Source organism: Bos grunniens, chromosome 9, assembly GCF_055505025.1.
Source record: "Bos grunniens cultivar Pamir isolate PY7600 chromosome 9, Bosgru_T2T1.0, whole genome shotgun sequence".
NCBI lineage: Eukaryota > Metazoa > Chordata > Mammalia > Artiodactyla > Bovidae > Bos > Bos grunniens.
In genome coordinates this window covers 10681917-10694313 of record NC_141173.1, presented here as the reverse complement: position 1 = coordinate 10694313, position 12397 = coordinate 10681917, and the positions used below count along the sequence as shown (strand labels likewise).

General features: G+C 45.9%; 1 protein-coding gene across 11 annotated transcripts in view; it reads right to left on the bottom strand.

The window, feature by feature from the left end:
- The window catches only part of SMAP1 (small ArfGAP 1), a 189828-nt gene extending 178114 nt beyond the window's left edge, over positions 1 to 11714 (bottom strand). For 10 of the 11 annotated variants that reach the window (XM_086316778.1, XM_086316769.1, XM_086316773.1 and 7 more), the window contains exon 1: positions 11362 to 11714. Coding sequence is in view for 6 of the 11 variants with exons in the window: in XM_086316769.1 (XP_086172895.1) it covers positions 11362 to 11479 (118 nt within the window). In the remaining 5 variants the exon portion in view is untranslated. The remainder of the gene's footprint in view (positions 1 to 11361) is intronic. The other variant, XM_086316777.1, reaches the window with a different exon arrangement.
- Positions 11715 to 12397: the final 683 nt, after the last annotated feature.

Below are 12397 nucleotides of genomic sequence, written 5' to 3'. Positions count from 1 at the left end.
ACATTGGGAAGTTACTTAAGTTCTGTGTGCCTCAGTTTCCTTCACTTGTATTACCAACCTCAAAAGATTACATTGAGGACTAATTATATGTTAATATGTGTAAAATATTTGATAAATACTTGATAAATATTTGATAAATACTTGCCACCAGTGGCTGGCAAGAATGAAGCACTATATAATTTGTGTATCTATCAATACGCCAGCAAATTTGGAAAACTCAGCAGTGGCCAGAGCACTGGAAAAGGTCAGTTTTCATTCCAATCCCAAAGAAAGGCAATGCCAAAGAATGCTCAAACTACCGCACAATTGCACTCATCTCACATGCTAGTAAAGTGAAGTCGCTCAAAGTAATGCTCAAAATTCTCCAAGCCAGGCTTCAGCAATACGTGAACCATGAACTTCCTGATGTTCAAGCTGGTTTGAGAGAAGGCACAGGAACTAGAGATCAAATTGCCAGCATCCACTGGATCATGGACAAAGCAAGAGAGTTCCAGAAAAACATCTATTTCTGCTTTATTGACTATGCCAAAGCCTTTGACTGTGTGGATCACAAGAAACTGTGGAAAATTCTGAAAGAGATGGGAATACCAGACCACCTGACCTGCCTCTTGAGGAATCTGTATGCAGGTCAGGAAGCAACAGTTAGAACTGGACATGGAACAACAGACTGGTTCCAAATAGAAAAAGGAATACATCAAGGCTGTATATTGTCACCCTGCTTATTTAACTTCTATGCAGAGTACATCATGAGAAATGCTGGACTGGAAGAAACACAAGCTGGAATCAAGATTGCCAGGAGAAATATCAATAACCTCAGATATGCAGATGACACCACCCTTATGCCAGAAAGTGAAGAGGAACTAAAAAGCCTCTTGATAAAAGTGAAAGTGGAGAGTGAAAAAGTTGGCTTAAAGCTCAACATTCAGAAAACGAAGATCATGGCATCTGGTCCCATCACTTCATGGGAAATAGATGGGGAAACAGTGAAAACAGTGTCAGACTTCATTTTTTGGGGCTCCAAAATCACTGCAGATGGTGACTGCAGCCATGAAATTAAAAGACGCTTACTCCTTGGAAGGAAAGTTATGACCAACCTAGATAGCATATTCAAAAGCAGAGACATTAATTTGCCAACAAAGGTCTGTCTAGTCAAGGCTATGGTTTTTCCTGTGGTCATGTATGGATGTGAGAGTTGGACTGTGAAGAAGGCTGAGTGCCGAAGAATTGATGCTTTTGAACTGTGGTGTTGGAGAAGACTCTTGAGAGTCCCTTGGACTGCAAGGAGATCCAACCAGTCCATTCTGAAAGAGATAAGCCCTGGGATTTCTCTGGAAGAAATGATGCTAAAGCTGAAACTCCAGTATTTTGGCCACCTGATGCCAAGAGCTGACTCATTGGAAAAGACTCTGATGCTGGGAGGGATTGGGGGCAGGAGGAGAAGGGGACGACAGAGGATGAGATGACTGGATGGCATCACTGACTCGATGGACGTGAGTCTGAGTGAACTCCGGGAGTTGGTGATGGACAGGAAGGCCTGGCGTGCTGCGATTCATGAGGTCACAAAGAGTCGGACATGACTGAGCTACTGAACTAAACTGAACCTTAGTTTTTTGTTTGTTTGAATTTTCAACCTTACAGTTTTACCTTCACCAAATTACAATGAATTTTCCCAATACTAAATTTCTAATGAACCTATAATCTACACATAGATTACAATTTAACTGATCATTGTTTCTTATCTACTGAGATCCCTAACTACTTTATGGACCACATCCAGAACTTTTTTAGCACATTTGACAGTACCTGACATGATACTTGACCTTTGCAGTGCCCAGAAAATACTGACTAACCAACAAAAATTATATGTTTGTTAAATCAACTTTTTACAGTGGTCAGCATGTAACACAGTCAACACTTTTGATAATAATTGCAACTGAAACAAAACGGTTTCCAAGTTTCTTTGATCTTCCTCTATTGAGAAGAGAAAAATGAGTTGATTCTATCCAGGGAACAGACTGGTAATAGCAGCAGCAGCAGCAAGGAAAAGGCTTGAGTTTACAATGTACAGAATTACAACGTCAATTATTTGACTTTGCCTTCAGAGAGAATGGGTTGGAGTCCATAAAGGTCAGTAAGGGCTATATACACATCTTATACAGCAAGAATTAAGATACAAATTCACTTAAGTACTGAAATCAAGTCATGAAAGCCTATACTTTATAGTAACTATTTTTTAATTATTGATTTATTTTTGAGGCTACAAAATACTGATGTTTAGACACTCATTCAACATAAATGATGTATCGTTCCTAACATATTTCACTTGTTTATAAGCGAATCAGTTCTTTTTAACTGGATAACTGCTTTATAAAGCTGTGTTTGTTTCCACCACACAACAACGTGAATCAGCCATAAGTTTACATATATCCCCTCCCTCTGGAGCCCTCCTCCCCACTTTCCACCCCTCTAAATCGTCACAGAGCAGCGTGCCGAGCTCCCTGTGTTGCACAGCAGCTCCCCACTAGCAATCTACATCACAGATGGTAATGTATATATGTCAGTGCTGCTGTCTCAGTCCATCCCACCCTCTCCTTCTCCCCAGCATTGACAGGCCAGTTCTCTACATCTGTGTCTCTATTCTTGCCCTGGATATATGTTGATCAGTACCATTTTTCTAGATTCCATGTATGTGCATTAATATATGATATTTGTTTTTCTCTTTCTGACTTACTTTATACTGTATAACAGGCTCTAGGTTCATCCACCTCAATTCAACAGACTCAAATTTGTTTCTTTTTATGGCCAAGTAATATTCCATTGTGTATATGTACCCCAATTTCTTTATCCATTAATCTGTTGATGGATAGGTTGCTTTCATGTCCTGACTGTAAACAGTGCTACAATGAACACCGAGATATATGCATCTTTTTGAATTATGGTTTTATGGCACCCTACTCCAGTACTCTTGCCTGGAAAATCCCATGGACAGAAGAGCCTGGTAGGCTGCAGTACATGGGGTCGCTAAGAGTCAGATTCAACTCAGCAACTTCACTTTCACTTTTCACTTTCATGCATTAGAGAAGAAAATGACAATCCACTCCAGTGTTCTTGCCTGGAGAATTTCAGGGATGTGGGAGCCTGGTGGGCTGCCGGAGCCTGGTGGGCTGCCGTCTATGGGGTCACACAGAGTTGGACACGACTGAAGTGACTTAGCAGCAGCAGCAGGATGAACATTTCAATCTTTAAAAAAAGAAAGACAAAGACGATGAACTGGGAGAAAAAAAGCAGGGGACCACATGCAGCCAAAGTTATAAACTGATGAGTCAGAGAGACGCATGTTTTCCATACCAGCTCCAGTGTCAGAACTCTATACATAATCAAAAGGGGAAACCTGAGAATCCACAGAATTCTGGGAACAGAGCATCAGACTGAAGTTTAACATTCTGAGAGAAACTTGAGATTGATAGGTCTCTTCTCTGGGTGCAGCAGACCTGGGTATGGCATAAGCCCTCTTGGAGAAGGTCGCCATTAACCCCACCATAGAGCCGCCAGAGCTTACACAGGACTGGGAAACAATACTCTTGGAAGAAACAAACAGAACCTTATGTGCACCAGGACCCAAGAGAAAGGAGCAGTGACCCCACAGGAGACTGACCCAGACTTGCCCATGAGGGTCCAAAGTCTCTGGCAGACGCATGGGTCAGCGGTGGCTGCTGCAGGGTCGGGGGCACTGAATGCAGCAGACCCCCTTTTGAAAGAGGTCCCCATTATCCTCATTCAGTTCCGTTCACTCGCTCAGTTGTGTCCAACTCTTTGCAACCCCATGAATCGCAGTACACCAGGCCTTCCTGTCCATCACCAACTCCCGGAGTTCACTCAAACTCATGTCCACCAAGTCAGTGATACCATCCAGCCATCTCATCCTCTGTCGTCCCCTTCTCCTCTTGCCCCCAATCCCTCCCAGCATCAGAGTCTTTTCCAATGAGTCAACTCTTCACATCAGGTGGCCAAAGTACTGGAGTTTCAGCTTTAGCATCATTCCTTCCAAAGAACACCCAGGGCTGAACTCCTTTAGAATGGACTAGCTGGATCTCCTTGTAGTCCAAGGGACTCTCAAGAGTCTTCTCCAACACCACAGTTCAAAAGCATCAATTCTTCGGCACTCAGCCTTCTTCACAGTCCAACTCTCACATCCATACATGACCACAGGAAAAACCATAGCCTTGACTAGACAGACCTTTGTTGGCAAAGTAATGTCTCTGCTTTTGAATATGCTATCTAGGTTAGTCATAACTTTCCTTCCAAGGAGTAAGCGTCTTTTAATTTCATGGCTGCAGTCACCATCTGCAGTGATTTTGGAGCCCCCAAAAATAAAGTCTGACACCGTTTCCACTGTTATCCTCATTACCTGCACCATTACTGGACTCAGATCAAATATATAGGGAGGGAAAACAGCCCGGATCATCAACAGAAAATGGGATTAAAGATTTACTGAGCATGGCCCCGCCCATCAGAACAAGACCCAGATTCCCCCTCAGTCAGTCTCTCCCATCAGGAAGCTTCCATGAGCCTCTTATCCCTCTCCATCAGAGGGCAGACAGAATGAAAACCACAATCACAGAAAACTACTCAATCTGGTAACACGGACCAGAGCCTCGTCTAACTCAATGAAACTATGAACCATGCCGTGTAGGGCCACCCAAGATGGACCAGTCATGGTGGAGAGTTCTGACAAAACGTGGTCCACTGGAGAAGGGAATGGCAAACCACTTCAGTATTCTTGCCTTGAGAACCACATGGACAGTATGAAAAGGCAAAATTATAGGAGACTGAAAGATGAACTCCCCAGGTCAGTAGGAGCCCAATGTGCTACTTCTCCAACATGGAAGAGTGGAGACGTAACTCCAGAAAGAATGAAGGGATGGAGCCAAAGCAAAAAGAACACCCAGCTGTAGATGTGACTAGTGATGGAAGCAAAGTCCAATGCTGTAGAGAGCAATATTGCATAGGAACCTGGAATGTTAGGCCCATGAATCAAGGCAAATTGGAAGTGGTCAAACAGGAGATGGCAAGAGTGAACGTCAACATTTTAGGAATCAGCAAACTAAAATGGACCGGAATGGGTGAATTTAACTCAGATGACCATTATATCTACTACTGCGGGCAGGAATCCCTTAGAAGAAATGGAGTAGCCATCATAGTCAACAAAAGAGTCCAAAATGCAGTACTTGGATGCAATCTCAAAAACAACAGAATGATCTCTGTTCGTTTCTAAGGTAAACCATTCAATATCACAGTAACCCAAGTCTATGTCCCGACCACTAATTGCACTCATCCCACATGCTAGCAAAGTAATGCTCAAAAGTCTCCGAGCCCGTACGTGAACCATGAACTTCCATATGTTCAACCTAGATTTATAAAAGGCAGAGGAACCAGAGATCAAATTGCCAACATCCGCTGGATCATCAAAAAAGCAAGAGAGTTCCAGAAAAACATCTATTTCTGCTTTACTGACTATGCCAAGCCTTTGACTGTGTGGATCACAACAAACTGTGGAAAATTCTGAAAGAGACAGGAATACCAAATCACCTGATCTGCCTCCTAAGAAATCTGTATGCAGGTCAGGAAGCAACAGTTAAAACTGGATATGGAACAACAGACTGGTTCCAAATTGGGAAAGGAATACATCAAAGCTGTATATTGTCACTCTGCTTATTTAACTTCTGTGAAGAGTACATCATGAGAAACGCTGGGCTGGAAGAAGCACAAGCTGGAATCAAGATTGCTAGGAGAAATATCAATAACCTCAGATATGCAGATGACACCACCCTTATGGCAGAAAGCAAAGAAGAACTAAAGAGCCTCTTGATGAACGTGAAAGAGGAGAGTGAAAAAGTTGGCTTAAAACTCAACATTCAGAAAACTAAGATCATGGCATCCGGTTCCATCACTTCAATACAAACTGAGACAGACTTTATTTTTGGGGGCTCCAAAATCACTGCAGATGGTGACTGCAGCCATGAAATTAAAAGGTGGCTTGCTTCTTGGAAGAAAAGCTAGACAGCATGTTAAAAAGCAGAGATATTACTTTGCCAACAAAGGTCCATCTAGTCAAAGCTTTTGTTTTTCCAGTAATCATGTATGGATGTGAGAGTTGGGCAATAAAGAAATCTGAGCGTCGAACAATTGACGCTTTTGAACTGTGGTGTTGGAGAAAACTCTTGAGAGTCCCTTGGACTGCAAGGAGATCCAACCAGCCAATCCTTAAGGAAATCAACCCTGAACACTCGTTGGAAGGACTGATGCTGAGGCTGAAACTCCAATACTTTGGCCACCTGATGCGAAGAACTGACTCACTGGAAAAGACCCTGATGCTGGGAAAGAGTGAGGGCGGGAAGAGAAGAGGACCGCAGAGGATGAGATGGCTGGATGGCATTACCAACTCAATGGACATGAGTCTGAGTAAACTCCGGGAGTTGGTGACGGACCGGGAGACCTGGCGTGCTGCAGTCCATGGGGTAGCAAAGAGTCGGACACAACTGAACTGACCTGAACTTAGAGAAATTATAATCACAGACTTCTGTTTACATAAATTTATCCTACAAGTATTAACATCATTATAAACACCAGTTCCTAAAGGTGAATTGTACTTTTTAGTAAGAATTACTTTGCTATTTCAGGGTTCCTATATAAACCTATTTTAAAGTAACAGTTAATGAAAAATGTTCACCACCCTCAGCTGCCTGTAGTGGCCTCTAGGACTGGGTCTCACAGCTCCATTTCACTCTTCTAATTTGTGAAGAGGTCAGAAAGCCTAGGCTCCCTTGTTGGGAGAGGACTGGACCTAAGTTAGGTCTGCAGTGTCGGATGTGGATGGCACAGGCTTGGCAGCTGCCGTCTTTCCACAGTTAGGACAGCCGACAAATATGCCCAATAGGCACTGACTGGCCACAGCAGCCTGGCTGTCCAATCAGCTGAAGGGAGAGATGCAGCCGCGGCAGTGGTGGCAGAGGCAGTGGTATGTGGCCTTGAAATCAGAAGGCCAGGAGAGACTCCCTGACCTCGGCTCCTCCAGCCCTTTCGACAGTGTTGTAGGGGGTCTACTTCTTAACAGGTATCATGATGGCTCCAGTGTTTCTGTTTCCTGTCCTATCCACTGACTTACAATACATTCACCTTAGGACAGTTCACGTCCTCTTACATTCTGGCCGGGACCACTATTATAAGCAAGTGACCAGGTGGCTGGCTCTCGCCACTCCAGTTCCTCCTCTGACCAGTCACTGCCAAGTCTGATCGTGCTTTAAGACAGCATATTCAAAAGCAGAGATATTACTTCGCCAACAAAGTTTACCCGCAGGCCGAAAGGTGTACGCTCATCCACATATCTGCCGCCTGTCCTCAGCTCTGTGCTTTCACATCCGCCCTTTCAAAGGTATCTGCTGAGCTGCATCTCACCTGCTGCGCCCAGGACTGGGGCTACAAGGCAAAACAAGACAGACAAGGTCCCTTCCGTCTCAGAGCTACAATCCAATCCCCGATTTCCCAATAATTACCCAAATAATGTTTAATTACAACTGTGGTGAGTGTAATAAAAAACTCAAAGTGCGTCTCACATGTATAAATGGAAGCCTAATCTAACCTGGGAAGATCAGAGAGAATCAATTCCCTTGAAGAGACACTTAAGCAGAAACTGGAAGATAGGTAAACTGACCAGATAAAAATTGTCAGCTTCCTGGGCAAAAGAAAAGAGCATGTGCAAAGGCCCTGAGACAGCACTCTAGGCGCTGTGAAGACAATCAAGGGACACAAGCTAGGTGCAAGGCGAGCAGCAGTCCACAGTAAGTGGCCAGCGAGGCGCGGCTCACACTGTTCCAACAGTGTCCTGAGTGCACTGTTCTGAAATGCTGCATGTGCTGAAAGGACTCATGTGCAAAAATGCAGCCCCCACCAAACAAGCTCCTTTAGGGTCTTGCAGCAAGTTTAGTGCTCGAATCCGATACAGCACTTAGCAGTGTGTCCTCAAGTCAAGAGTGTGAAGAAATGAGTGTTTGATCTGGGTCAAGAGAGCATACCTCTCCATACCAGGCAGTCTCTAGGGTTCAAGCATCTTCTGATTCCAACCACCCCAAAACTTACAAGGCAAGAGATGCATTTTTCATGCCAACCTATACATGCTCAGAGTGACAGCTAATATTTACTGCAGATGATAAATACTTCAAACAGTGAAGAGTACACTTTAAGTCAGCAAGGGGCTCTAAATCCTCCCTGCTCTGTGAAGTGCCGCCAACTAGTCACCGACAGAACTGCTTTCAAAGTCCTGCGGAGAGCCCACCAAGGCCTGAGAGAGGAAGGGCGGCACCATCTGCTTGCTCTTACTCTCCGGTCGCTCAACAGACTTGCTAAGAGTAGGACCAAGAGCAGGAAACTGGCACCTATGCCATCCTTTGCTCCTTCCTCCCTTCCCAAATACTATCAAAATCAGGAAGCACACACCGGTGACCCAGTAAGAAAACGTCAAAATCCAAGGGACAAACTTCTGCCAGTTGGTATAAGGCAATAGAAGAGGGAAATCTCTAGCCCTAAAGTCTAGTTCTGGTACAAAGACGCATGGGGGAAGCATAATTTTTAAGAAAGAAAATTAAGTTAACTAGGAAATAGCTTCAAAATACATGAAAAGTTTGATGCAGTTTATTAGGCAGTGAAGAAAAAAAAAAAAACATCAATACACATATACAGTATGGAACCACTTATAATAACTGAGCTGTAAAAATAAGACCTTTAGCATGTCTTTTAAAAGTATATTTAATTGTAAAGCAATTATCTTCCAGGGGCTTCCCTGGTGGCTCAGTGGTAAAGAATCTGCCTGCCATTGCAGGAGACATGGGTTCCACCCCACAGTTGGGAAGATGCCGTGCAGAAGGAAATGGCAACCCACTCCAGTCTTCTTGCCTGGGAAACCCCATGGACAGAGGAGCCTGGTGGACTACAGTCCATGGGATCACAGAAGAAGTGGACACAACTTAGCAACAATAGCAATTAAATAAAACAATTTTATCCTCCAATTTTGAAAAAAAGTACAATCAGAATTTCACTACCTACATTTACTATGTCAATTGGCACACACGCGTGCGTGCCAAATCGTTTCAGTCGTGTCTGACTCTTTGCAACCCTATGGACTGTAGCCCGCCAAGTGTCTCTGTCCATGGGCTTCTCCAAACAAGAATACTGGAATGGGTTGCCAAGCCCTCCGCCAGCAGGATCCTTCTGACCCAGGAATTGAACCCAGGTCTCTTATGTCTCCCTACACTGGCAGGCTAGTTTTTTACCACTAGCACCACGTGAGAAGCCCTGACATCTGGTATACATAATAAATCCAAAATCAAGAAATAAACCAAGATTTCTAGATCATACCAAAGACTCAAAAACTTTACAAAATATATTTAATCATAGCAACTGCCTTACTGTGTCAATTTTTTTCAATTATTACAACTATGAAATCAAGTTTCATTCAACCAGTAAGTGCTTTGAACTATTTGCTTTTTTTTTTTCCCCTTGAAGGACCAAGATGAAACAATGAAATAATTTAGAAGATCGTCTTAACACTATCCTAGATTCAGTAGCATCAGGAAAAAGCGCTGACCTTTCTAAATCCTGACTGTGGCTCATGCCCTTCACACCAACCACATCCTTGAGCTCTCGGTACTCTCTTCTGTTTCACTTCCTCCAGTTCTCAAAAACAAAACCACACACACAAGACCAAACAAAACCAAAATAAAAAAGACATCCATTCAATACATATCTACTGACCTCAGTGGCAATCCAACATGTGAGGAATACTAATGCTCCCTATTTCTCACATCAGAAAAAGTAAAAGTTTTGTCCTAATGTGAGAAGTACCTGATTATATCCTTCTCCCACCTCAAAAACTATAAACGCAAATGTCAACATGTGGTAAACAATGGCTTTCTCTAAACCTATAAATTATTTTAAGAAGCATTAGTGAAAATCTGATTTTACAAAGTACCTTTTGGCAGAAAGAAATCTGAACAAAAATTATTTTTGAATAGTTTCTATAAATAAAGAAAGGGAACTGCTAAAATTGTTATTCAATCTCTAATGAACAGATCTAATACTTCCTAGCATCTAACTATGTGATTGATTCATTACTCAGAATACATACAATATAAACTCAAATACTGGCCTTTTAAAGGCCCATTTTCCAGTATTTCACTAGTGTAGTGATGAGTAATAGAGCCTCAATACAGAAAGGAATTCATTCTCCAAAAATCACACACGTAACCCATATCAGGTAAATATTAGTGCAATAATCAGGCGTGTGCAACTCACTGCCTGAAAGATTGGCCCCAAGTGACTTTACTATGATATTGAAAAGTGCTTCATAAACTTCCAGTCCAGTCACACGACCTCCCAGTAGCCGAGGACCGTCAGGGTAGTAAAGGAACCTGCCAATGGCGTGTGGCTGAGTCTTGTCAAGTATCACCTGCCCACTGAGGCGTGACTCATTTACACAGCGTTGAGGAAGAACAGGAAAGCTTCAGGAAAAGTCGAGGTCAAACAGTGCAGAAATCTTCAATTACCTTCCCAGAGACTGAATGCGGCTCCGGAGAACCCTCGGTCTCTCACCAGGGACACCAATTCACAAATAAGCCGGGTTTCATTTTTAGCCGTATGAGGGGTTTGTTTAAAAAAAAAAAAAACTCTGAAACGTGTTTCCCGTGAGATTACTTATAAGACATTAAATATACATCAGTTCTCCAAAGCCGAAACATATAGGCTAAAAATAGAGTGTCTATTTCAAAGGCTGAAGCAGAAGCCCTCCAACTGAACAAACTAAAATTAGGTTCCTCTCATGTCTGGATCTCAAGAACACCCCTTCGACGTTCAAGAGGCACACAGACCAGGGTCCACATACAGACTCCCCTGGACTAGCCGGTCGGAGAGAATTGAGTTAAAACCTTCAGCAACAGAAGCAGCCCCGAGTCCAAGAAGACTCACGTTAACGAAACCCCTTCTCATTCGGGCCAAAATCCAGGCTGGAGCACAGCACGAACGCCCAGCCTCAAGCCCTTCCCCAGCTGCCTCGCTGAGCGCGCCCCGGGCGAGGAGTGCCGGGAGGACCGCCGGGAGGACCACTCGAGGACTGCCCCGAGGACCGGCGCACAGTCAATCCTCCCGGTCGCCGGCCAGAGGCTGCCCCGGCCGCCCAGCCCCGCAGCGCCCGGGCGGAGAACGCGGCCCGCCCGGCCGCCCCACCCGCCGCGGCACCTGCCAGGCGGCCCGCGCCGGCCCGGCGGGAGCAGGGGACCCCGGAGCCCCGACCCGAGGGTCGCGCCGCGCTACCTTTGGCCTCGCAGTCGGCGCAGTATTTGTTGTCCTCCTCCCTCAGCAGCTTGGACAGGATGAGCTGGTGCTGCTCGTTCAGCTTCTGCGCCTTCTCCCGGCACGAGCGCGTCGCCATCGCGGCGGGGTGGACGCGGGCAGCAGCCGGGCGGGACGGGCGAGGGGCCGCGCAGCTGGACGCGCCGGGGGCCACCGGGGCCGCTCGGACTCAGCCGGGAAACGGCGGCCGCGGCGGCTGGAGCAGGAGGAGGGGCGGCGGCGGCGGCGGCGGCGGCAGGGCCGACGTGTCCCGCCTCCTCGCCGGGCCGGCCCCGCACGCACCGCCGAGCCGGTGAGGGGGAGGGGCCGGGGCCAAGGCTTCCGGGCGGCGCCGCCGGAAGGAACGGACGCTGACGCGCCGCGCATGCGCCAGGCCTCCCACGAACCCAGCCCGCGGGGCCCTTCCGCTCCGGTCTAGCGCACAGGTAGTTCCGGGAAGGTGCCGCGCCTTACGCGAAAGTGGACCGCTGGGCGCTTCCGCTCGCGCCCGGCGCCCAGGTGGTTCCGGCAAGGTGCCGCGCCTTACGCGCTTGTGGACTTCCGCGCTCTCTGCAGACGCTATCGTCGCTGGGGACCTCGAGTCTGACCCTGTAAAGGACGACCTTTCCGTGTGCTTCTTTGCCTTTGCACCTGCGGCACGACATTGGAAAGGCAGAAGTAATCGTAACTGGGCGGATTCTGTCATTCATTCAACGTTTCTTCACCGGCAAGTTGGAAACAGACACTGGGCTTGAAGCTGGAGGCCCGTATGGGACCTAATAGGCAAAACTGCCTGTTCTATTGTAGGGGTTGTGACATGTGTTATTAAAGGCCGACGTCGGTTGGTGGCCACTGTGCGCCTTGAGCTATTAAGTCATCCAGTCCTTAACACAGCCCTGAATAGTGTTGTCCGCATCCTACACATGGGGACATCCTAGCTTCCCAGGTGGCTAAGACGGTAAAGAATCTTCTTGCAATGCAAGAGACACAGGTTTGATCCCTGGGCTGGGAAGATCCC